The sequence below is a fragment of the Trachemys scripta genome, chromosome 7 (genome assembly GCF_013100865.1).
Source record: "Trachemys scripta elegans isolate TJP31775 chromosome 7, CAS_Tse_1.0, whole genome shotgun sequence".
NCBI lineage: Eukaryota > Metazoa > Chordata > Testudines > Emydidae > Trachemys > Trachemys scripta.
Genome location: NC_048304.1, coordinates 77,547,060 through 77,573,483, shown reverse-complemented (window position 1 = coordinate 77,573,483; position 26,424 = coordinate 77,547,060). Strand labels below are relative to the sequence as shown.

The window sequence follows — 26,424 nt, the reverse complement described above, 5'->3', positions numbered from 1 at the left end:
CGGTTAGAAAGCCACAAGTGAGGAGAAGAAAGACAGTGTCTGTTTTGCTTAAGTTTCAGTCTGTGCCTCTCATTCATGTACTGATGGGGCTTCAAGCTATGACCTGAAAGTCAGATTCATGTCCCCTTTAGCTAGTACAAACCAGTTGGGGCCATTGCTTAAAGCCTCCCTAAGGAAGACCAAGATGTCTGCTTCCCTTAAGGAAACACTACTTAGATCCTTATTCAAGAAAAACAACAAGGAGTCTGGTGGCACCTTAAAGACTAACAGATTTATTTGGGCATAAGCTTTCGTGGGTAAAAACCTCACTTCTTCAGATGCATAGAGTGAAAGACTCTATGCATCTGAAGAAGTGAGGTTTTTACCCACGAAAGCTTATGCCCAAATAAATCTGTTAGTCTTTAAGGTGCCACCAGACTCCTTGTTGTTTTTCTTGAATAAGGATCTAAGTAGTGTTTCCTTAAGGGAAGCAGACATCTTGGTCTTCCTTAGGGAGGCTTTAAGCAATGGCCCCAACTGGTTTGTACTAGCTAAAGGGGACATGAATCTGACTTTCAGGTCATAGCTTGAAGCCCCATCAGTACATGAATGAGAGGCACAGACTGAAACTTAAGCAAAACAGACACTGTCTTTCTTCTCCTCACTTGTGGCTTTCTAACCGTGAAAATTGGCAGTTTGTAGAGCTGTGTGATTAACTGATTTTTCATTTCACTGGCAGTTCAGAAAAATAGAGAGGGAAATTTGGTTCAGGGCAAACTGTAACCAATTTTTTTATTTATTTTAGGCATAGTAAAAAAAGAATAAAAGTTTCATTTTGGGCCAAATAAAACATTTTATTTGGAGGATTTTTTTCACCTTTTTAATAAAAGCAAAAGAAACGAAGGCTAGGTACCAAAAAACAACTAAACCAAAAAAAAAAAAAGGAGGAAGTGGTGGTGCCCCTCTTATACTCAACAGCACAGTGAGTATTAGGGTACTCATCTGAGACGTGGAAGATCCATGTTCAAATCCCCTCTCTGAAACAGGGGCTTGAACCCAGGTGTCCACCTTCTTAGGTAAGTGCTCTAACCGCCAGCCTGTGGTGCATTCTAGCATGGGTCTCTCTCAGACTGTGACGCTGTTCCACTTCGTATAAAATACTTGAATAACTGTTGAGTGAGAGAGAAAGAAAGAATGACTCTGTAGCCTGGTGTTAGGGCACTTACCTTGGAGGAGAGACATCTGGATACTGGTCCTGCTCCGATGACTATTTAATTATTTATACAAAATGGAACAGCTTCGGAAGGGAAGACTGAGAGAAACCTGCCCCAAAATATCCTAGAGCCTGGTGGTAGGGCACCTCGTTCAAGTCCCTGCTTCAGAGTGGGGATTGGAACTGGATCTCTCACTCCCAGGTGAGTGTCCTAATATCTGGGCTATTGGATATAAGAAGGGGAGGCATTTGCTGCCTCCTTCTCCTCCTGGGTTTTTTGTGAATGGCACCTAAAATCCCCTTGTGAATGTGGCCTGAAAAATGGAAATGTTTCATTTTCAATGATGTTGAAACAGTTCATTTTGAAACTTCCAAAAATATTTCATTTTTTATTTTAAAACAATTTTCTGAAATTGACATGAATTCAAACAATGTTTGGGTGACCTGTGATGGTGACGCTGCAGAAGAGGATATTTTGGAGCCACTACATTTGCAGTCATGAACAAAGGTGGTTTAATCTCTTATGTGGCTATCAGTACATTGGCCAGACAGCTGCACAGTGTTCTTCACTAGAGAAATCTGAAACCAACAGGTTCTGTCCTTTTTGTCAAGAGTAGGAGGACAGAAAAAGTTGGTCCCAAATGTGACTTGTCTTACGCCATCATTATTGTACAACTGTTCATTAATATGATTATTTTTTGCAGTTTCCATACCTTTTTATAGATCCTCTATCTTGCCCCTCTCTTTCACTGAAAACTTGCCTTTTTTGCACATGGGTTAATGTTTGTGATGAAATCTGATAACGGATTTATTTTTGTGATTTAAAAAAAAAGAAACTTCAAAAATTCTTTCCTGTAAAGTGTTATAAAAGAAGGTGGATAGTAAATAATACAACTAGTTAGAGCAGTGGTTCTCAGCCTATTTACCATATGGGCTGCATATGGGGTCCACAAAATGTTAGCTGGGCTGCAGGTTGAGAACCACTATGCCCCCCACCTAACCCCCCCCCCCCAACAATTCCCTATGCTCAGTGCCCTCTGCTGAGAGACCCCTCCACAGAGTGGGGCCAGGAGCTGGAATTGGGGCAGGGACCCTAACCCCAGGCCCTGCTGTGCAGGGGGCACCTACGACTCCGATCCCCCTAGCTGCCCAGACCTGCTGCGGGGGGCCAGGGGGCAGCCAGCTGTGCAGACCCTGAGCCCCACTGGCTGCCCAGATCCCGAGCCCCTCAGCAGGGAGTTGGGGGGCAGCTAGCTGCCTGGACCCCAAGACCCACTGGCACCTGAGCCCCGCAGAGTGGGTAGCCAGGGCCCTGACTCTGGAGCCCGCTGTGGGGGAGCAGGCAACAGCTGGCTGCCTGAACCCCGATCCCCGCTGAGGGGGCAGCCAGGATTCTCAGCCCGTAGCCTGCTGCGGGGGGGCAGGTGGCAGCCAGCTGCCGAGACCCCAAGCCCTGCTGTACGGGGCATCCCAGAGCCCCGACGTATGGCAGGGGAGCTGGCAGCCTGGACCCCGGAGCCCTGCGGCAGGGCAACCCGGAGCCTGCTGGATGTCTGCTGCCCAGACCCCGAGACCCGCCGGGGGGAGCATCTAGGACCCCAGGCTCCACCAGGTCCATGAGCCCCACTGTGCATGGCCGGATGGCAGCCAGTGCATGGGGCATGGGTCCAGCGGTAGCCTGCAGTAGGGCAGCCTGGAGCCCTCAGCCTTTTGCACACAGCTGAGCTGGGCCACAGCTGTGTGCTAACTGGGCCACATGCGGCCCACAGGCCCTGGGTTGAGAACCGCTGAGTTAGAGCTAGTAACAAACTAGATTCTTTGGGCCACATCCTCTCTCATGCTGGCTTTTCCAGATTAGGAGACAAACTTGCAGTTTCTTATTCCCAGTTCTGATGAAATGGGGTGAGGTGTTAGTTATCAAAATCAAGAGATCTTCTGAGATCCATAGAGATCTGGTACCTCTTTATAAATGATATCCTTCCCCTTGGAGCACAGCTCCATTAGAGAACATACAGACACTTGCTGATTTCCACCACAGCTGTGCAGCAGCAGCTGTGAAGGGGGCTCTGGGGTTCTAATGCTGCTTGGAGAACAATTAAATATTAATTGGATTTCTGATGGGAAATCCTTGGGGTCAGCAAGGGAGTGTGCTCAGTTGAGTGGCTGATCCCCTGTCTATCCCCCCAAATCCTGTGGAAGGGCAGCCCCACAGAGTTCTAGTGCTGGAAGTCTGCGTAGTTTCAAGGAGAAAGGAAACATTCTGTAGAGCTAGCACTCTTCTGCACTCTGCAGTGGTTTTGAACTTGTCTCCTCTCATGGAAGTAGATGGATAACATTGACCAATATGATCAATGGGCATTTTCATTTACTTGGAAAAAAATTGGAGGTGGTGGGGAGGAACGACCGTAAATCCACCTGCATTAACCCTGTGTTTCAGCAAGTTGCATCTTCATACCAGAAACAATTGTATCCATTTCTTTCCAGTCCAGTATTGATTTGTAATGAAAATTTCTTTATTTCCTTTAAAAAATGTTAAATTTAATATAAAAGCAAAATTTTAAGTGGAAGCAAAATTTCACCTTCCTCATTAATGTATAGATTTTAGTGAATTGCTGAACTAACTATAATGTTTATTATTTATACCCCTCAATCCTAAGCACATATAAAGCCCCAATTCCACATGTGCTTATAGCTAAATATTTGTGTAAATTTTTCCAAGATCAAGGCCTTGTTCGGTCATTTGAAAACAGCAAGCACTGGGGTATATTGATTTTTAAACTATTCAGTGTCTCCATGGTTTGGTCAAAGAAGATAATGTAAAACTAGCAAGTTAATTTTGCTTGTTTGTTTGTTTGTTTTTAGTCGGGCCTAACTCCAATCCATGTTGCAGCCTTCATGGGACATGTAAATATTGTGTCACAGCTGATGCATCACGGAGCATCACCCAACACTACCAATGTGGTGAGCAATGACTTTCTTCTCAGTAGCATGGAAACACATTTTTAATGAACTAGAATCTCTGATATTGGTATTTATTTAAGGGTCCAATACTGTAAGGTGTTGACCACCTCTTGAGAGGTGATCAGCACTCATAGCTCCTCAAGAAGTCAGTGGGAGTTGTGAGAGCCGAGGATCACTCAAGTGGGTTTATAGGACCCTGGGAAAATTTTGCTTTAGGCCTGATCTACACTTAAAATTTAGATTGACCTTGTTATCACTGCTAAGAGCCATGGGTAAGCTGACCTAACCCTGGTGTAGGTGCAGGTAGGGCAACAGAAGAATTCTTCCATCTCCCTAGCTTCCACAGCATGGGGAGATGGATTACCTACATTGACTGACAAACCCCTTTCTGTCAGGGTAGGAAGCATCTACATTCTGGCACTACAGCAGTATAGCTGTGGCATTGCAGCTGTAGTGCCTTTAGTGTAGATATGGCCTTAGTTTTATCCTGAACTGATTATATTAATCTATTTATTTGCTAACCTAAAGAATGAGAACTCACTCACTATAGCTTAACTTAGCACATCTAATTTTTGAGAAGTGCACTTGACTGCTTGAGCTCTGCTTCCCCAGAACACCAGAGGCCTTACCATTTAAGGCAAGTTCTGTTATTGTCAACAGATTGCAGCAGATTGTCAGGACATATTGCATGTGTCCATACAGCCGTACAAGTGCACTTTTACTGGCGGAGCGCTGCATGCCCCAGGCTCCCAGGGAAGTGGTGTTTAGGTGTGTACTTGACAAACTACACTCATTGCTTTAGGAAAAAAGAAGGATGTAAATTTGAATCCTTCTTTTATAATTTGGCATGAAAGTATCTCTTCAAAACAGAGAGATGGACACTTCAGAAGAAAGCACTGTATACTGGTTTGTTCTGTAAACAATATTAAATTATGCACACATGCAGCACCATCTGTAACTTAGGCAACATTTGGATTAAAAGATCCAGCGAAGTACAAAAATCAAGAAAACAATTTCCTTCTTGAAATCATTCTGGTTTCCTTGGATATGCATCTTTTGTTAAGCCTTGGATTTATGTACTTAGTAATGATTTTTTATGTTCACTCAACCGAGTGCTTGTCAGATCACAACAGACATTTGGGTCATGGGGCATAACAGCAGGAATGTAGAGGAAAATCAGCACATCTGAATACATAAAATTTGCAATCATTCTAAATGTTTGACCAACTGAGTGGTCATTTAATTTGACATCATTTTAACATTGTAAATGGACTACAAGTGAAAAAGAGCTTTGTTTTCTTTTCAACAAAGGGAGAGAACACTAATGTACTATCCTATTAGCAAACTGATGCTGGAATAAATTACTTTCCAAAGTATAGCTCTAGAGGTCAAATATTGATTTGCTTCCACATCCTGCTCACAAACTACTCCTTAAAAAAAAAAAATCATGTGGTGATTATTTTAAATTGGATCATGAGGTTTTTTTACTGATTAAACATGTTTTTTTTTTTTACTGAATCTTTGACTGTGTTTTGCTTTCACTACTACATGTTAGAGAGGAGAAACAGCACTACATATGGCTGCCAGAGCTGGCCAAGCAGAAGTTGTTCGATACCTAGTACAAAATGGAGCTCAGGTAGAAGCTAAAGCTAAGGTAAGGTGATATTCCACATATAATAAATAAACAAAGGGTACACTTAGCAAAGCCAGGACGTTTTGCCAATTAAAGTGAAACATTTTCTTCCCAGCCTCTGGGGAGGGAGCAAGGAAGTGAAACCATGTGTTGGTCTTTATATTGTGGTGATGATCTTTTTTGTTTCTGTTTGGTGCTCAGATACTACGGTGAGGGCACTACAAATGTATAGATAAGGTAAATGGGGTCAAGCTGATACTGATGGTCATTTTTCCCCTCAGTTTTACTGGATGGGGGGAAATTGTTTTTATTATGTGTGAAACTATCATCCCTGTGCCATAGGCATCTGCTGTCATCTCACAAAGCTTTGTTCTGTATACATTCAAAAAATAAATATACTTTGAAAGAGTGCTTCACACAGGTCTCCAGACAGTGCTAACATCACTGAAACACCTAAAAGTCAGATGTAGTAGCCTTGCAGAGAAGAAAGCAGTGATGGTTGGACTGCCATGTCACAGTCAGGCAAAAAATACAGTGATTTCAAAGCAATAGCAATTTACCTGTAGGAATTTCTCCATAATAGATCAGATATTAAGGAGTGGATGATTGAAGTAGGATGTCTCAATTGGAAAAAGGTGCTGTCACCAAAGAATGGATAATTAAGTACATTTGGGTTATTCCTAGTCTCTTTGTGGGGAGGAACAAGGGGAGGTGGTGTGACATGGTAGGATAGTTTGTTGAAGACAACTGAGATTGCTTGGAACCAAGATTGTGCAATGTGGAAGTGTAGGAAAATGTCAGTACATAATTTACAGAAACAACTAATGAAAGAAGGTGAAATGATCTGGTAGGCCCCTGGTGCAAGGTCACAGACTACACTTAAGTGACTCAATCTATTTATTTTTCTTCACTGAAAATAATCTGTGAGGCTCTTCTCAGAGCAACTCCTAAGCCTAAATACAGTGGCATTGCTGTTCTGAAATGAGTCATTGCAATCTCTATAAAAGAACATGGATTTCAGTGCCACATAATTTTTGTAGTATTCTGTTTTTAAAAAAATAATAATTGAACAGAACCAAGTATAACAGGCACCCTTACTTTTTTTTTTTTTAACAGATTTGAAACTTTTTACCAGTTTCTCTGGAATTCCCCATTATTGAGACAGAGACTATGAAAGGAATTGCTCACTTCTAAATAAACATAAAAGATGTGTTTTAATACATAAAATAAGGAAATTAAGTGCCAAAGATTCTCACTCCATCCCAAACTCCTTCTGGTGTGATTAGATATTGCAGGAGGTCATAGAACAGGTTAAGATCTTTGGACTAGATTTGTAAAGGTATTTAGATGCATACTGGGGTTTTCAAAAGCATCTAGGAGCTTAAAATTCATTGATTTCATTGGGTGTTAGGTGCCTAGATGCTTTCGAAAATCCCACTAAGTGCCTAAATACCTCTACAAATCAGGTCAAGGGACAGCTCTAAATCCACTGTAGCTTTGATGAGGTCCTTAGTACAATATGGCCTGCAATATAATTTCATGGTAAAATGATGCAATGCAGGAACAGATTGAGAAACTTGAATACTTTATTTTCCGTTCTTGATCACATTGTGTGTGGGAAACATTTTCTGTAACAAAGTACCTTCGGGCACTTAATCATATGACAGAGAGGAAAAACAGCATGGACTATTCAGTAGTTTTAGCCTTGATAGAATTAATAGTCATTTACAGTTGCATAACAACAACATCTCAGCAAATAATGTCCTTATGCAGACTGTACTGTACTCCTGTCATCTTTATATTTAGGATGACCAAACGCCACTACACATTTCTGCCCGATTGGGAAAAGCTGATATAGTGCAGCAGTTGTTACAGCAAGGAGCATCTCCGAATGCAGCCACTACTTCTGGGTATACACCACTACATCTTGCTGCTCGAGAGGGACATGAAGATGTAGCCTCAGTTCTTTTGGATCATGGTGCATCTTTAGCTATAATTACAAAGGTAAGGGAGTTGTAGAAGTGATCGCTCAAATGCTTTAAAAGGTTTTGGATTAGTTGCCAGTGAATTTGGTGCAGGAGTCACATGTGCATACCAAGTGACATAGGAATTAACTACATTCTATTATCCAGGAGGATAAAGATAACATGTTTGCACTTCTATGCTTGATTTATAACATAGCCTAGTGATAAAAACATATTGATTTTTTTTTTAGTGTCACAGCTCAATTGTTCTCATGGATATCTATAATCTGCTTTGATAGACTTGTCTAATTTTTAAAGACTAAGCTCAGCACATTTGTCTAGCAATGCCTATCGTGTGTGATGAACATTAGCTGGCATAAGTGCAACATGAACTCCAGAGATAGAATACTAATTTCTAGGTTGTTTACCATAAGACAAAAACATTTCTACTCTTCCAAACAACAAAATGTCTGCCCTTTTCCAGGCAAACTATGGGCATGATTCCATTTGGGTGTATATTGATTTCATAGTGAAAGGAGTGCACAGCTGAAATTTTCACCAAGTGGCATAGATATGAGTGCTTCCCAAACCATGTCCGGGACCACTGGTGACCAATGAAGCACTTGCTGGTTGTCAGTGGAAAGCTACTCTGATTACATAGTTGGCTGCTGCTCCTTGTTTCCTGCTGCTTCAATGGGTGTCTGGGCTTTTCCCTGCAAAGAGCCACCTCAAGGCCCATGAAGGTATCTGGAAACAAAGAAGAGACAGACTAGCTGCACCTACTGTGGTTAACAGCTATGTAAGAGAAGGAAAGGAAACAAGAAGTAACGTGATAGGCCAGAGCCACCTGTGTGACTGGAACTGCCAGACACCTCTGGGAGAGGATTGTCCAAGGCCATCATGTAGCCTTTTTCTCTTACAGAAAGGATTTACTCCTCTGCATGTAGCTGCAAAATATGGAAAAATTGAAGTAGCCAACCTTCTGCTTCAGAAGAATGCATCTCCAGATGCTGCTGGAAAGGTAGGACAGAAAAGGCCACTGCCCACTTTCATGTACATACCCATGTACCATAATACCATAGCAGCTACTTACTATCACACAAGCACTTGCTAATATCCACTACCACAATTTTGGGTTTAATTGAAATCTTCTGTTCATCATCGTATAGCTATATCCCAGTAAGGTCAGCAATCCTATGAGAAATGGATTTTAACATCATTAGGGCAATACTGTCATTTCTTTCATGTGTCCACCCAGGGAAATAAGAAAGTGTAAAGTGCTTCCTGACTCCCCTGCTCAGCCAGAGCACAGGGAAGAGATCGGGGGACAGGACTCTGCTCTCCCGTCCCCCATGCTGGTGAGCAGGGAACTGGAGGAGCCAAGGGTTCACAACGTGACAGTGCTGAGCCAGCATGAATAGGAAAATGGAATGGATCAATAGTGGTTTACTTACACCCTGGGGCAAAGGGAAATTAGGACAGTAGCTGTTATTCAAAGTGCCAATTCCTTTCCTGGTCTGCTCCTGGGACAGTCAGATATGTTCTTCCCCTTCCCTCTAACCCTGGGCAAAGTCACAATCTTACCCTAAATAAGGGTGTGAACAGGGTGTTCACAGACAAGGAACAGCTTTTGTCTCTTCTAATGCGTGTTGTCTCAAAAGTTAATGGAGAGTTTGGAGACAGAAATGAATAATATCACTGTGTTCTCACCGTATCTAGTTTAACCTAATTCTCTGCACTCCTGTATTTTCACTGATGGTAGTTATAACAATGCTTGTTTGTTCTGCATGTGTTTTTAGAGTGGTTTAACTCCACTCCACGTAGCTGCACACTACGATAATCAGAAAGTGGCACTTCTGCTCTTGGACCAGGGAGCTTCACCTCACGCATCTGCAAAGGTACAAATGTTGGTCAATGCAAGGGAACAGCAGACATGCTTTTGATATATTTTTTTCTCTGTTCTGTCTCAGCATTATTCATTATGGCTTCCAGTTACAGTGCACCCTGTTGACCTTGTTCATTAATGTCTTTCGTCCACATGGGGATCTGTAGGTTGATAGAATGACTCAGTGGAGGGGGAAAGTGCGGCAACCAACAAGGTCTTTCCCCACCAAAGGATAGTGTTTATAACAAGGAAGTAGAATTAGTTAACAGAGTAGAATCCCCACCCCCACCAGCTTAGGTTTCAGTCAGGTCCCATGACCACTGAGTATGGAGCCCATCTTGCCTCCCACTACGCATTCTCCCTAACACTGTCTCACATGCGACCACCTTTATGTCCCTTCCCCTTAGCATCTGTGCTAAGGTAGATGGGGGGAAATGAGCTGGGGTTAACTCCCTGTTCAGCAGACACCAAGTAATAGCCCTGCACTTTGTCACAGCATCCTTTTAGGAAAACACGTTAGGATGGGATTTGTCAGTTTGAGCATTAGTATTCTTCATAAGCATTTCTGAAGCACTGCAAATGGATCTCATTACAGTATTTAGAAATAGAAAAACACAGCCACAGCCCTGAACAGATTGCAATTTAATGTAGACAGGACAGGACAAAACAAAACACAGCACAAGAATTCAGGTGTGTGTGGGGGAAGGGGGAGCATGGGAGTGATATAGAGAGAGCAACATCTGCATAAATGAGCCTAAAAATATTGATATATGAATATAAAACTTAAAAAGGGGTGTGGGAAGTCCAATGTTCCTGAATCCATGATGGGCTCTTCTGAATATCCCACAGCATCCCCTGGACTCAGAAAGCCCAGGATAATGTAGTTTTCTACATCTACCATTTATCACCAGTGTGTCAACATAAGTAAATAAAACAGCCCGGAAGCATGCTTGGATACGATGGTGATGGGCATAGTCCTAAACAGCATCCCAAACAACAAATATTGAAGATGAAGATTGTGTGCAGAGGCCAAAATCATATATGCACAAACTACACCTCTTGATTGTCTTCCTCTGCGGTGGGACCAAATGCAGACATGATACACAAAGTCTTTCTGCATGGCTAAAGAGGAGACAGATCACAGAGGGAAATGTAGTCTCTTATACATCACATTTCATTGACATTGACTCCCACATGCCCCCTCATAGCCTCAAGGTGGCCCTGCAAGCAGCCCCCTGCCTCAGTTTCACCTTTGAGGGGCTTCTTCAGTAATGCATGCAACAGATCAGTTTCGCAGGCCCTTCAACCAGGATTCTATTTATTTTCCAAGAAACACAAACCAGAAAGAAAACAACAACATAAAGCAAGTCCCAGATTTCTCTGCTGGAGCCTTGCTTTGTACTCCATTCTGGTCTGTCTGAGCACCAGCACACACACAAACACACTGTCCTCTCTACAGCTTCCTGCTGCCCTCAAGAGGGGAATCAGCTGGTCCCTGCTCAGGAGTTCCTCCCGAGTAACCAGGGTTGGCTGGCCGTCTATCCCTTAAGGGGCAACCCACCTTGTTTGGTCACATAATGTGAAGTGCATGAGGGAAGTGAAGTCAAATAAACAGAGAAACAATGGTAAAGCCAAAAATCAATAACTTTTCTAGAGATGTGCCAACACAATGCCCCAGGAAGCGAACTGGGTGATCTCTGATTTTTTCCATCCCAGCACAGTGATTTTAAATGCAGCAGTGAAAGAAACGTCCTTCTGCAGGTGACTAGAAGCTACTGACCTAGTTTTTGCTGAAAGAAACAACTGTCACAGAGCATGGCTCTTCCATATGGTCAAAGACTGTGGCTTCACCAAATGCCAAGAGCTTCTGAAGCCCAAACCAAAATGATAAAATTACAGCATAAAGATAACCAGAGTCTCATATTCTGTCACCTCATTCACACATCTGTAACAAATGGGTTAGCAGCTGCCACTTGTGGTTTTTGGTGCTAGCTGAAAGGCTTCTTAAAACACAACATTTGTTAGTATTTTACAGCAAGTGAACCACAGCAACACACTGAGTTGAGCATAAATACTAACTGAAATTAACAATAGCATGCTATGGCCTTCGGCGATATGCTGTGCAGTCAACTAATAGATGATGTGATCATGGGGCAGATGAACTCCCATTCCTTTTGTAAATTCAGTCTGATAAATAAATGTGTAATGTCGTATAGATCATCATTAGTACCACAATCAGCTTCTTCAACAATTGTTTTTTAGCCCTGCTGTACCTCTTTAACATTGACCTTTTGACTGGCCCATCAGACTGGCATTACAATATTCACTTCAAAAAGTGAGCTGTGAAAGAGTGAATTAGTTGTAGTCCCAGACCCCTGGTGCAACTGAAAACTGGGATGGACGGTTAATGCTGACATTGCTGTATTTTGCTCTGTGCCTATTTCTTTTTACAGTGTTCATCTTGGTCTTAGATAGCAGCAATTAATTTGAGTTCACTATCCATTTTGCAATCCTTGTCCTTAATTCTCTTCTCTAGTTTTCAGTTGCCATCTCTATCTACCCTTACACTCATCCCTTGTTTTTTCCTCTTACAGTCAGAATAATCAAACACTTCCCCCTGAACATCTCCCATTCCCTGTAAGGCTATTTATTGTGATAGTTGGGTCCTTATCATGAGGAAAAGATGCAGATTGAGAGTGAGCTGAATTTTTACTTGTCTTTTCAGCTCTTTATTTGCGTACTCTTGGTGACTTACAACTTTCAGTTTCACTGAGTAAAATACAGTTATGAACATATGAAAATGCATTTGCAAAAAAAGTAAACTCTGCCTTTTTGCAAGATGTACAAAATGCACTGGTTTTCCTTCACATGTTAGGGGCTGGACTTACTTTTGAAGCTACCAGGCACATATCAGAGGTATTTTCAGCTGTTCTATATGTTTCTCTTGTGCTGAAAGTTCTTTTTACTCTTTTAAGAATGTGAACCTTTTTTCAAATGAAAATAGAATTTATTAACTCTGTACTTCCTTTTATTTATGTATTGCCTCTGTTTCAGAAGCTTGGCTTCGTAGGGGGCATGTAGCCAATGGCTAGGAATATGCACATGCTTTTGTGCTCAGTTCCATAGCTAGACTTAGAAAGTTCACTTTTATGTTTGGCATCAGACTGAGCTGGATGGCCTTGATGGGGTTGGAGAGAAAGGAAACAGTTCTTTCTCTTTGGTCAGAGGGATTGTAAACTGTACTCAGCCAATATTTGATCTGAAGGCTAGTTGCCTTCAGACAATAGTAATATGGTCTTTCCACTCCCTCCCTGCTCAGTGGCGCTAGCTCACTAAAGTCAGAAAAAGATATTTTTTCACAGACAGTAGTTTTTGGTCCTACAGCTAGGAACCAAGTTAAAGAGCCTGGTTTACATTCAATTTAAACAAGGTCTCAGCTAAACCAGTGTCTAAAACTGTTTCCAACAGCCAGTGTGGAAAAGCTAAAACTGGTTAGAACAGTACTGAAAAATTGTAACAGTACTAAAAACTTGTGTTCTACCATCGACCCTGTCTGCAATGACTGATCAAACATATTTGAAACAAGTTTAGCTAGAAATGTGAATGAATGGACTTTAAATACATGTGCGTGCATAATACCTCTATATTATAGGTGGGGTTGGTGGCATCACCTATTATAGGGTTGCCTATGTGTCCCATTGTAATCCCCTGTTTTCAGTTGCTTATAACTTTGCTAAACTAAACATTTGAGCTAAAATGTTCCATGAATGGAATGGATTCTATTCCTGCCTTTCCTACAGAGTTTCTATGTGATACTAGACAAGTCATTTAAACCAAACATTTTGCAGGTGGTCACTAATTGTGTTTTCCTCATTTTATGAGTGTCCAACTTGAGACCCTGAGATCTGATTGGCAGAAGTGCAGAGCACTCACAGCTGTAACTGAAGTTAGTGGGACTGTGCTTTGAACACACAAAGTGCTAAGTGCTCTGAAAAATTAGGGTCTAAGCATCTCAGATAAAGTACCCAACATCAGGTACTTTTGACCTTTAATCTCTCTGTGCTTCAGCTTCCCATCTATAAAATGTGGATAATATCACCCATTCACTTCATAGGAGTGTTGTGAAAATACATTCATTAATGTTTCTGAAGCACTCTGGTAGTATAGTGATGAGCACCAGAGAAAAGCCCAGGAGGAAATTAATAATTCTATTTTCAGGGTTTGAATAGTGTAGAACAAATAATGCACTGAGCCCACATATTGAACAGTGAGGATAAAATAAAATATTGAATGGCTGCTAATAGAGTGAGCACCATACATTCTGTTTACTGAATGAGGCAGGTGTCCTGTGGAAAAAATAATGTATGAGCATGTAATTAAAGACTGTATTATACTGCATATGCACAACAGGGACAAATTAAGGTTGCAAAGGCAACCTTTGACTTGACAAGTAATGTTCTTTTAACATAATTTTTCTGTTGGCGTGTATGTGTAGAGGTTCCTAGACCAGTGTACTTCAGTGTTCTGGAAGGGCACAGTCTTACACTGAGAACCATCCAGGCAGACTCTTGTGCTCGTGAGGAGTCTCTTCGACTTCACAAGGGCTCCATGTGGGTACTGTAATCCATCCATCTAAATCCATTTGCAGGATCTGACCCTTAATGTCACAGATTTCACTACATCCAGAATTAGTGCTGTCTTTTTTCTGGGTTAATGCTAACAAAACACTGGTGTAACCATGCATGCCCCTATTTGTTCCTGCTTGCATCGCCACACCACAGTCAGTACCTTAGTTCCTGTTGAGTACTGCTCAGCTACCCCTGGAGGCACAAGCTCAAAGAGCGGATTCACCTCCAGAGGATATGCAGTTTTCAGTCACAAGAGGACTGACTCTGACCTGCTCATTAGGACAGGCAATCTCATGCGCCTAGGAAGAGCTGAAGCTGTGAAGGGCAAATAAGTGGGATACAGGCAGAAATACAGGAGTTTAAAAATATCTTTTTTTGGTCTTTGTTACCTCAGCAGCACACAGCAGGAAGTGGAGTGGGTTTCATCATGGTGTGGGACCAAGGCATCTTATTTCCATACACAATGGACTGTTTCTGCCTTTGAGTATATCCTTCAATCACTTCCCCCAAGGAAATTATGAGAGATCAGGAGATCTAGTGGGAGTGGGAAAACAAGTCAAGCATGGGTGCCACTGTGTGAGAGGGTAGATTTAGTGAGTTTCTGGCAGTTGTTCTTCCACTGTTTAAGGAGAAAAGGTTCTTCCACTACCTGAAAAGGGGAGTTGGGTCCTATTTTACCTTGGGTTTGTTTCCAAAGCTGTTAGGGGTTCAGGCCCATGTAGTTTGGAATATTCATGGTACTTGCTATATGGTTCCAACCAGCTGGAATCCCACTTCTTTAAAAGCGCTCTCTCTCTCACGCGCGCGCACACACACACACACACTCTCTCTCTCTTTCTCTCTCTCTCTCTCTTTTCCAATGGTTTGAAAATTAAGATTAACACACTATTTCTAGAAGAATAACAGGACCAGATGCAATAAGCATCATAGTCAGTATCCAAAGGCTGGCCATGCCCCTGACTAGTGTGTTGTCCATGGTTCTTAAATCTGTTTAGCTGATTTAGGCTATGTCTACACTACGGACATACAGCTGTATGGTCGCCTGTGTAGCCACTCTATGCCAGCAGGAGAGTTAAAGATCTCCAAACAACAAGCGGTAGCTATGTCAGCGGGAGACACTCGCTTTTGTCGGTGAAACTTATTCTTGATCAGGGTGTTGACAAAAGTGCTAGTGTAGACAAAGCCTCACACACATTGATTTTAATAAATCTTAAAGAAACTTAGGACTTGTCTTCATGGATAGTTAGTGCATAGCAAGCTGGGGTGTGAAAGTACAGCGCACTAGCCTGTCCCACACTAAAGGTATGTCTACACAGCAATTAAACACCACAGCTGACCCATGTCAGCTGACTCAGGCTTGGGCTGTGGGGCTATTTAATTACTGTGTAGATGCTCTGACTCCAGCCTGAGCCTGAACATCTACACAGCAATTCAACAGCTGTGCAGCCTGAGCCCTGCAAGCCTGAGTCAGCTGACCCAGACAAGCCACAGATGTTTAATTGCTGTGTAGACATACCCTTAATGTCTGCGTGGAGCTTGTTACATTGCACTAAAAGGTAATGTGCCTTGAAACTGCTAAACTTTTAGTACATGGTAGTAGTGTCCACACAGCCACTTAGTGTGCTGTATAACTAGCCACATAGACAAGCGCTTTGTGTGTAAAACAAATTGCAGGTTTTTTGCTAAATCCTGTCCTTCCTTTTGGATCTCTAAGATTATTCTGTACAGTTGAAATTGAATTTGATACTCAGAAATGAACTTATTAGAAATACCTGGATGCACAGATTAGAAAGAAGGAAAGAGTTCAGGGATATGAAACCAGAAGTTCATATTGACATATCCTTTTATGGCCCAAAATAGGGTGTCTAAAACTGCCTCCCAACAAGATTAGGACAAACTTTGCAATAAAGTTTGTGTTACAAGAAAGACTGACCCCAATTCTCATATATAATACTCTGGTTCACACCAAGAAATGGAAGAAAACAAACACGAACAGCTGTTCTGAGTGACTAAAGATGAACATGTATATAATAGCGAATCCCATCCCTTCTGTACATTACAGAGTTAATATGTACTTAGACCTTTAAGGAAAAGTAGCAAATAACTATGAAAGGTGTCTCAAACAGTTATGAAGTCTTTGTTTGTAGATTGCACTGCTCTATATTGGCTACATTTTTCACATTTAGAAAGTGCCATTCAAATTTCTTTCAATTCTCTTATTTACAGAGATGATTTTAAAATAGTTATTAAAGTTCTAATGTGTCACTTTTTAATATGGTCAAATTTTAAGCTCATTCATGTCAGGACTGAATTTTTAGAACTGATCATTTAGGATAATAAAATCAAGTTTGTACAGAAAAGTAATTTACTGTGGTATTTCACAGATGAGCCTGTAATCAAATGTTTTATATTGACAGAATGGTTATACACCACTGCACATAGCTGCCAAGAAAAACCAGATGGATATAGCGACTACATTGCTTGAATATGGTGCTGATGCTAACGCTATTACCAGACAGGGTATTGCCCCTGTACATCTTGCATCCCAGGAAGGCCATGTGGACATGGTGTCATTGCTTCTTACTAGAAATGCTAATGTGAATCTTAGCAACAAGGTAAGTTTGCATTTATTTATTTATTTTTACACTCAGGAAAAGAAAAGGGTAACTAATAAGAAAAGGGGCTAGCAAGTGAATTTTGCATCATCTGATTCTATGAGATTTGAAATTTACAAGCTTTGACAAGTCAAACCAATCGAAGTACCTTCTTTGATAATGTTAGCAGCCCAGTGGATGGGGGGAACTGTAGATGTGATACATCTTGGTTTTAGTAAGGCTTTTGACACAGTCCCACATGACATTTTCAGAAGCAAACTAGGGAAATATAGTCTAGGTGAAATTACAGTAAGGTGGGTACAAAACTGGTTGTCAGACAGTACTCAAAGAGTAATTATCAATAGTTCGTCAAGAATAAGTTGGACAAACACTTGTCATGGGTGGTCTAAATTGACTTGGTCCTGCCTCAGCACAGGGGGCTGGACTATATGACTCGAGGTCCCTTCCAGCCCTACATTTCTATGATTCTATGTAAAGCACACAGGTGTTTGAATTTGTCATCGTTTCTTCTGGTAGAAAATAGAACATAGTAACGGCCATATTAGATCAGACCAACTGTCCATTTTTCTGGAATCCTGTCTGACATTCTCCAGTACCAGATGCTTCATATGAATATGTAAACCCTCCCCTTCTCCCCTGTAATGGACAATTCTGTTGTAACATGCCTATTGGGGAAGTTTCTTCTGAACTCCAGGCTATTTGTGGGCTTGACTCCCGCCATTTTAGCAGATCTATACATGTTCCTTCCATTAAGCAGTGGTAGCCCCTAACTTTGTAAAGAGAAGCTGATTTTTTTTATGGGCTATCAGCAGTATGGTTGTCTGAGATTTTGTTCTTAATGTAAGTGATTCCACTTCCTGGGGCATTCCATTATAGCATTGCAACTTTCCACATGCTTTCTCTTGGGAATTGGAAAGGAAGTGTTTATACATCTGCCAAAGGGTTTATAGGCTGATAAGTCTGCTCAGTGATAATGTCTACAGTAAATGTGCATCCCTAATTCCCTAGATGCCCTCATCTCCATCAGTGTAATTGTACAGTGTGGTTTCTGTATGAATTTATCTGACAAGATTATGAAGGTGAGAGTGAGAAATTTCTCACAAAAATCGTTCCTTGCTCTCAGCAGGTGGAATGGCTCAGTGTCCTCTGAGTCTCTGGGTGTGCTTCATATGACACTTGGAAGCCTATGCTTCATTTCTCCTATTCTAACCTTAAAACTATTCATGGTCCTTCATTAGCATCTATGGCTACCCCTAAATGCAGATGCTGGCTTTTATGTGGTGACACTCTGTACCTCAAAATAACACCTTGTACCCTCATATTCACCACTTGTATATGGTTATGATATATTTTGTACAAAGTATGCCTTGTGAGGTATAATTTGAAAAGTCATAATCTGTTACGTATTACTGTCCTGTTAACGTCTGTACCATCATAATATATGGAGTTATGAGATTTTGCTGTATGTTTGTTACTGAAACATGTGAGTCTGGGGAATGTCCACAGACTAGCTCTTTAGAAATAACAATAACTATAAACAAAGAACTGTCACCTCAAGCTGCACGTATACAGAAGGTGCAAGCAAGAATTTGCAATTCATATGAAGGACTGAGTGCAGAACACATAGGCAATGGGGCTGCCTGACCCCATGACACAGCAAGGACTTTTCCAATAAAAAGGGTCAAGATATAAAAAGGGGGAACAAAGGCCCCTGGCCACCTCTCTTCCCCCACCTGTTCTGAAGGCACCAAGATTGTTTGGAAGACAGAAACATCATTGAATTGGGGGGAGGGATCCTAACTGGAAAACTTTCCAGTTAGCACAGACTGCTGTAAGCTTTTGGGTAAGAGAAACCTTATTGCTTCACATTTGACGTAGCTTGGTAAAGTTTAGGATTTAGACTGCAATTTTATCATTTTATTTCTTTTTGTAACCAATTCTGACCTTTTATGCCTATACCAGTTATAATCAGTAAAAATCTGTCTTTCTGTAGTTAATAAACTTATTTTGATGTTTTATCTAAGCCAGTGTGTTTTTGGCTGAAGGGCTTGGGGAATCTACTCAGGTTAACAAGGGTTGGTGCATATTCATTTTCTTTGCTAACATGACAGAATTTATGAGCTTGTATTGCTTAATAAGTTACTGAGCAGTTCAAAACAGTACATGTCTGGGTTGCAAGGCTGGGACTGGGGATATGCAGGTGTCACCCTGTATGTAATTCAAGAGTGGCTGGACATAGCATTCTGGTATTTGTCTGGGGTGACTTGCATGCTAGGAGCTGGGGTGACTGGGCGGAGTGGCAGCTCACACAGCAAAGCAGGGCCTAGTGCACATGAGGCTGGAGAGTTAAGGAGGCACAACGATCCACCAGTTCAGGTTGTACTCTGGGGCATGTCACATTGGTGCTGCAAGCAGGGTGAAATGCACAGCCTGTTGTACTGAGTGAGATTTGCACTTCATACACTGGTGTAGTGATTTTAAGTGAGACTTTGTGTGGTGGCTGAATACAATCAAGAAAAGATTACACTTTTGTTATTTTCTGTTTGATTATTTTGGGTAAGGGAAATAAGAGCAGAAAAAGCATAAAGATGAGAGAGCGAGCGAAGTAGTTACAAAGTTAGAGCTGTACCGATTGCAGGTAGCAGAAAAAGAGAGAGAACATCAGAGAACCTTGGAGCTAAAGCAACTGGAGGTGGAAGCCCATCAATGAGCCCTGAAAGAGAAGGAAATAACAGCTGCCATAGAACAGCACATCAATGTGCCTTGGAACTGAAACAAGAAGAAGCCTACTTACACATTCATTTTCATATATAAGAGAACACTGTAAATAGCAGAATTTAAATCTGAGTGTTGCTCCTAGAAAACTGGCAGGAGTGTAAACAATTGTTTGATGTTTCTTTTAATCTCATTCATATCAGGAGAGTGAAATAGCCAGGAGAAAATAACCTTGAGCTTTTGTGTTAAAAACCTGTAGTATAATATCTGCTCCATATTTAATATTACATAAAATAATGTTCCTTGTATAATTGCTGTACCTTGTATAGGAAACATTAGCTTGATGTATATTTGATGCTTTTAAATTGTAGTGTCTTGTAATTGAACAAATTTAAACAGTAAACAGATAGATAAATTCTGCCCTCATTTACAAGCTGCAAACTCATTGAGATCAGTACAATTGTATAAGTTACTGAGGAAAGAATTTGGCTCATAATGTTAATATGACTCCTCTGCAAGATGATCATTTGTTGCCCCTAATTTACAGAGTGGACTGACACCACTTCACCTGGCTGCTCAAGAGGACAAAGTCAATGTGGCAGAGGTTCTTGTTAATCAAGGGGCTGTTGTTGATGCACCAACAAAGGTAAGATTAATCAACATTAACTAATGTGTAAATATACCTGAAGAAAAAAATAGAGAAAATACATTATACCCACCTAATGGAAGTGTTTAAAGTCTGTAAGTCCGATTCACCACTACAATACTCCGCGTTTATCCTAGTGTAACTGCAGTAATATCAATGGACTTACATTGGCATGAAGTAACAGTGGTGAATCAGCCCCTGTGAATAACTAGTTAGAAAATATACTTTGAACACTTAAGATCATGTATTCAATGTTATCCAACTTTCCTTTACATAGAAAGGACAGTCTGTGGGCAATATGTTTATTTTTGCAATCTTGTCTGATGTTTGGATCAGTTTTGATTTAATTTAATTTAATTAATTAATATAATTTAATTACATTGTTGTGTTTTGACTGAAGAAAGTAAGCATCCAGTAGGATTGGACTGCATTCTTCATTTAAGCAAACTCGCATAAATGCCAGAGCTTCCACTATCTTGTTTTTCACCGTGTAATACAGTCCCTTAGCACCCATTAGTGTTCTTCGGTGTGTACTACACGTACTCACTCCTCTATCCAACCGGCATTTGAAAAAATAACAACAAAATGGTTCTTTAAAGTGTCTTAGATATCATTGTAAAAGCACTCTTTCAGAAGAGCTGTGTTTCAAACAACATAAACAAAGTAAAAACAAATTAGGCACTCCTGATTATTAGAAATGTTGTGTCCCTTATTATTAGTTCTTGTAAAGAGTAATAGACAGTCACCAATTAAATGGAAGTCTTCCGCTTATCCTGAGCTAAATACTGAATAATGTAACCTTCCATAAACTATTCTTTGAGTGTTACCAACACTGACCTGCTGTAGGATGACCATATGTCTCCTCCCCACTCTGCGCGAGCTCAGGGCACCCGGGCTTTCTCTCCCCCACCATCTTACATGCACGCAGGGGGCAGGGAGCTCTGTCCTCCTGCTGCGCTGGCTCCTCCACGGCATGTTTGGCCAGCCTCCCTGGCAGCCAGGCCTGGGCAGGGAGCGGGACGGAGCTGTTCCTGGTTGCTGCTCTGTGCAGCATAGCCAGCTACCTGGGGGAGAGCTTGGCTGGGAAGGGGTGGCAGCAGCAGCCCGCTCCCTGCCCAGGCTTGGCTTCTGGGGATAGAGGCTGACTCCAAGCATGCTGTGTGGTGGGGGGAGAGGTGGGAGGAGGGCTCTGTCTCACTTGGCCACTGTCCCCGGAACTAAGCCTGGACGGGAGGCAGCCCGATGCTGCAGTCAGGTGTTCTCCCAGGCAGCTGCTGCGCCGCACCAGGCAGCGTTCCAGCAGAGCTGGAAGAGGCTCTGGCCCCGCCCTTTCCGCTCTGGCCCTGGCCCCACCCCTTCCGCTCCCTACCTGGGCGGCTGCTGGGGGGGGCACTTGATCCTGCATACCCCCCAACACGTCTCTACAAAATGGTGTCCTCCAGGTGCGTGCAGGAGCCAGTCCTGGGGCATGCAATGCATGTATTGCATACATGGACAACATGTCATTGTCTATAAGATATTCTGGCCAGACATGACCACCACTAGAATAGGGGGAACCTTCCAAGTAAGTAATATATGTATTCTAATATTAATTAACTTTTACAAGAAATATTTATCCATCATGAGTTCATGACTCACTCAGTCTTCAGGCCAGAATTCCGTTCCTCAAATCCCCCAAAGTTCACTTCAAACCTGCTTCTCCAGTCAACTCTATACATCTGATGGGTCCACAACAGACCATCAGTATACCATCATCTCCAAATTCTATTGATACATTATTTGGGGGAGGGGAGGAACCAAACCATTATTTCCTATGATTTATGGGCATATAGGCAGATCCTATATGTGATAGTGAAGCAACTGATTATAAGTCATGGCAAAGGGAAACGTTTTCAGGCCTGATTCACCACTGTGTTACTTCAATTTTTTATGCTACAGTAACGCCACTGATTTCAGTACAGTAGTTACTCTGGTGTTAAACTGGAGTAAACCCATTGAAATCAGTGAAGTTATTCCATCTTTATATTTGTGCAACACAGTGATAAATCAGGTCCACAGTCTGCAGCCACTACTTCACAGTTATCAATTCAGCTATCTATGAGATGCCCAGCAGCAGCTTCACTTTCCCTGGTCATTCACTGCAGATCCCTCAAGGCTCTCACTTTGTCCTCTTGGAGATGGATCTCACCTGGTATTGAATCTTTCTGTAATCTGAAGTAGCTCAGTAACATTGTAGGACCTGCTGTCTTCACTTAATTAAAAGCAATGTCTAAACTGCACGCTAACCCCTAAACCATACATATTAATGTGTACATTCCCCCTACCCCCATAGTCCTACAAATAGGAAGTAGTATAAGTAGTGCACTGTCAATGGGATCCCTGTCTGCCAATTCAATGGCCACTCCAGGAAAGACCTGAATTTCTTAACTGCAGCACTGAAAACGAACCTGGTCAGTAGATAAAATTATCCAAAAGGAAAGAAAACTTAGTATCACATTTACTTATCCTGTTGTCTGTAACAGGTCCATAGCATGTTCAAAGGACTAGTAAATCACTGAAAATTCATCCAGAACAATAACTGTGTTCACTGGTAGTGAATAGGTGATTGTTACACATTCCCTTCTGGGAGACCACATCTCAGTGGTAGAGAAATCCTCAGGTGTGCCCTGGGGCAGGAACTCAATGTTCAATAGCCAAGAGAAGTCCCAGTGCACTGCATTTTATCTTTCTGCATTTTTATCCACGTATCTAAGCAGAACAGTCATTTTTGGAGTAGCATTTCACGTACAAGGCTAATTTAAATTATTAATGCTGAAGCCCAATTATCCATAATGAGGAGCATCTTGGACTACTTCGCCTTCCTTCTACCATGTTAAGCCTTACTCTCCACTGCATGGGACCATTTGCCCCTTAGGGAGAACATTTCCACCTATTTTTCTTCCAGCACTTGATCTGAGCTGAATGAGTCAGGTGTGCGTGACACAGTTTCTTAATTGTTACATAAAACAGAGACATGGAGGCCAGATTGCCAGGCTCTGGATAGCAGGCCAGACTCTGGTCATCTGAGGACACCAGTCTGCCAAAAAACACTTGCTGTTGTATGAAGACATGTGAGAATCTGTATCCTCTATTTTATCATGGACCACAGTTTCTGGAGAAACCCTGATGATCTGAGTTTATAATGCAAGACCTGACAAACTCTTTACTGCAGTAGGAAACACCCTTCCCCCTTCTGTAATAACTACCTGGCCCCTTCTCTTCGTATTCTATCCAGGTAGCAACTGGGCTATTGATTTACAAAACAGAGTGATACTACTATTATCACTCAATTACAATATTCATTGCAGGAGAAAGAATACTTAATATTTTATCAGTGTCATTTAACTTCATGTGTAGCCACAGGTGAGCTATCATTTTCCTCCTGAGGAATATTATCATCTTTAATCATCATTTATACATCTCTGTAAGCCAACATAGTACTTTACAAACATATATTGCTTGATGCTGCAATCTTTATTCTTGTGAGTACTTCCTACTTATGTACCTGTGCACTTGGACACTGGGACTGTTCAAATCAGTGAGGAATACTCAGAGGACTACAAAGGAAGGGAAGATTGGGCTGAGACGCGTTTTCTGCTTCAAAGGAATAGTAAGGAAGAATAGTTTTGCCACTGCAGGACTTGCTGAGTGACATTTTCTGGCATTTGTTATGTGTCAGAATAATTGATTGTAGTCTGGTCTGATCTAAAATCGTCTCAGAAGTACTATTAGACATATCATATGCAGTTCAATTATAAGTCTTCAGGGTTTTTTTTTGCTTAGGACTTTTTAATTGTATTTTGGAGGAAAATATGAAAGGAAAAATAGCCACTAGTTTTGCAGGCTGCACGTTGACAGTGTTCTGGGGTTCCTCTTCTGGTTCTGCAGCAACAATTAGCTAAACACATGCTAATCCTAGAGCTCTGATGACTTCACTCAAGGATGCTGGTGAATAAACAAAACTGATTTGGCACAACAAAGCAATAGCGATGTTATTGGAAGCTGGCTTTTTCTGTTTTTTAAGCATAGCTATGTTTACTCAAGCTCCACTGGACAGATGGGGGGGAAAGTATTTACTTAAGTTCCCATAGAATCTCTATGGATAGCAATTCTGTGCTTGAATAATAACAGTATAGCAGTATCAGTATACTTCCAACCACCTAACCAGGGTGGTGATGGTGATTGTGAAATGCTCCAGGAGATTATAGAGACTATAAAAATAGAAAACTCAATAATAATGGGGGATTTCAACTATCTCCATATTGACTGGGTATATATCACCTCAGGATGAGATGCAGAGATAAATTTTCTAGACACCATTAATGACTTCTTCTTGGAACAACTAGTCCTAGAACCCACAAGGGGAGAGGCAATTCTTGATTTAATCCTAAGTGGAGCACAGTATCTGGTCCAAGAAATAAATATAGCTGAAGCTCTTGGTAATAGCGACTATAATGTAATTAAATTTAACATCCTGATGGGATGGAAAATACCAAATAGACCCACCACAGTAGCATTTAACTTCAGAAAGCAGAACTGCATAGAAATGAGGAAGCTAGTTAAATGGAAATTAAAAGATACAGTCACAAGAGTGAAATGCATCCAGTGTGCATGGAAACTTTTATAAAACACCATAATAGAGGCTCAAATTAAATGTATGCTCTAAATAAATAAATAAAAGTAAGAGGACCAAAAAAGTTCCACCATGGCTAAATAACAGAGTAAAAGAAGTGGCTAGAGGCAAAAAGACATCCTTTAAAAATTGGAAATCAGATCCTACTGAGGAAAATAGAAAGAAGTATAAACTCTGGCAAGTCAAGTATAGAAGTATAATTAGGAAGGCCAAAAAAGAAATTGAAGAGTAAAGACACAGAAACTAATAGCAACATTTTTTAAAAGTAAATTAGATACAGGAAGCCTGCCAAACAATCAGTGGGGCCACTGGATGATTGAGGTGCTAAAGGAGCACTCAAGGAAGACAAGGCCATTTGCAGAGAAGGTATATTAATTCTTTGCATCGGTCTTCATTGCAGAGGGTGTGAGGGAGATTCCCACACCTGAGCTAGTCTTTTTAGGTGACAAATCTGAGGAACTGTCCCAGATTGAGATGACAGTAGAGGAGGGTTTGGAACAAATTGATAAACAGTAACACGTCACCAAAACCAGGTGGTATTCACCCAAGAATTCTGAAGGAACTCAAATATGAAATTGCAGAACTACTAACTGTGGTATGTAGTCTTTCATTTAAATGAGCTTCTGTACCAGATAGCTGGAGGATAGCTAATGTGATGCCAGTTTTTAAGAAAGGGTCCAGAAATGATCCTGGCAATTACAAGCCAGTAAGCCTAACTTCAGTACCAGGCAAATTAGTTGAAACTACAGTAAAGAACAGAATTATCAGACATATAGTTGAACATGATTAGTTAGGGAAGAGTCAACACAGCTTTTGTAAAGGGAAATCATGCCTCACCAATCTACTAGAATTCTTTGAGGGAGGTCAACAAACATGTGGACAAGGGTCATCTGGTGGATATAATGTACTTGGACTTTCAGAAAGCCTTTTACAAGATCCCTCAACAAAGGCTCTTAAGCAAAGTAGGAAGTCATGGGATAAGAGGGAAGGTCCTCTCATGGATCAGTAACTCATTACAAGATAGGAAACAAAGGGTAGTAATAAATGGTCAGTTTTCAGAATGGTCAGAGGTAAATAGTGATGTCCCCCAAGGGTCTGTACTGGGGACCAGTGCAGTTCAACATATTCATAAATGATCCGGAAAAATAGGTAAAATTTGCAGATGATACGAAATTACTCAAGATAGTTAATTCCAAAGCAGACTGTGAAGAGTTACAAAGAGATCTCACAAAACTAGGTGACTGGGCAACAAAATGGCAGATGAAATTCAATGGTGATAAATGCAAAGTAATGCACATTGGAAAACATAATCCCAACTATACATATAAAATGATGGGGTCTAAATTAGCTGTTACGACATAAGGAAGTGTCATTGGAGTCATTGTGGATAGTTCTCTGAAAACATCCGCTCAAATGTGCAGCAGTAATCAAAAAAGCTAACAGAATGTTAGGAACCATTAGGAAAGGGATAGATAATAAGACAGTAAATATCATAATGCCATTATATAAATCT

General features: G+C 41.3%; 1 protein-coding gene across 39 annotated transcripts in view; it reads left to right on the top strand.

Moving 5' to 3' along the window:
* The window catches only part of ANK3 (ankyrin 3), a 439,766-nt gene that overhangs the window by 292,199 nt on the left and 121,143 nt on the right, over positions 1 to 26,424 (top strand). For 35 of the 39 annotated variants that reach the window (XM_034777631.1, XM_034777660.1, XM_034777654.1 and 32 more), the window contains 7 exons: positions 4,055 to 4,153; positions 5,709 to 5,807; positions 7,593 to 7,790; positions 8,673 to 8,771; positions 9,550 to 9,648; positions 16,681 to 16,878; positions 20,141 to 20,239. In XM_034777631.1, coding sequence (XP_034633522.1) covers positions 4,055 to 4,153; positions 5,709 to 5,807; positions 7,593 to 7,790; positions 8,673 to 8,771; positions 9,550 to 9,648; positions 16,681 to 16,878; positions 20,141 to 20,239 — 891 coding nt within the window. The remainder of the gene's footprint in view (positions 1 to 4,054; positions 4,154 to 5,708; positions 5,808 to 7,592; positions 7,791 to 8,672; positions 8,772 to 9,549; positions 9,649 to 16,680; positions 16,879 to 20,140; positions 20,240 to 26,424) is intronic. The other 4 variants (XM_034777648.1, XM_034777641.1, XM_034777649.1 and 1 more) reach the window with 1 other exon arrangement.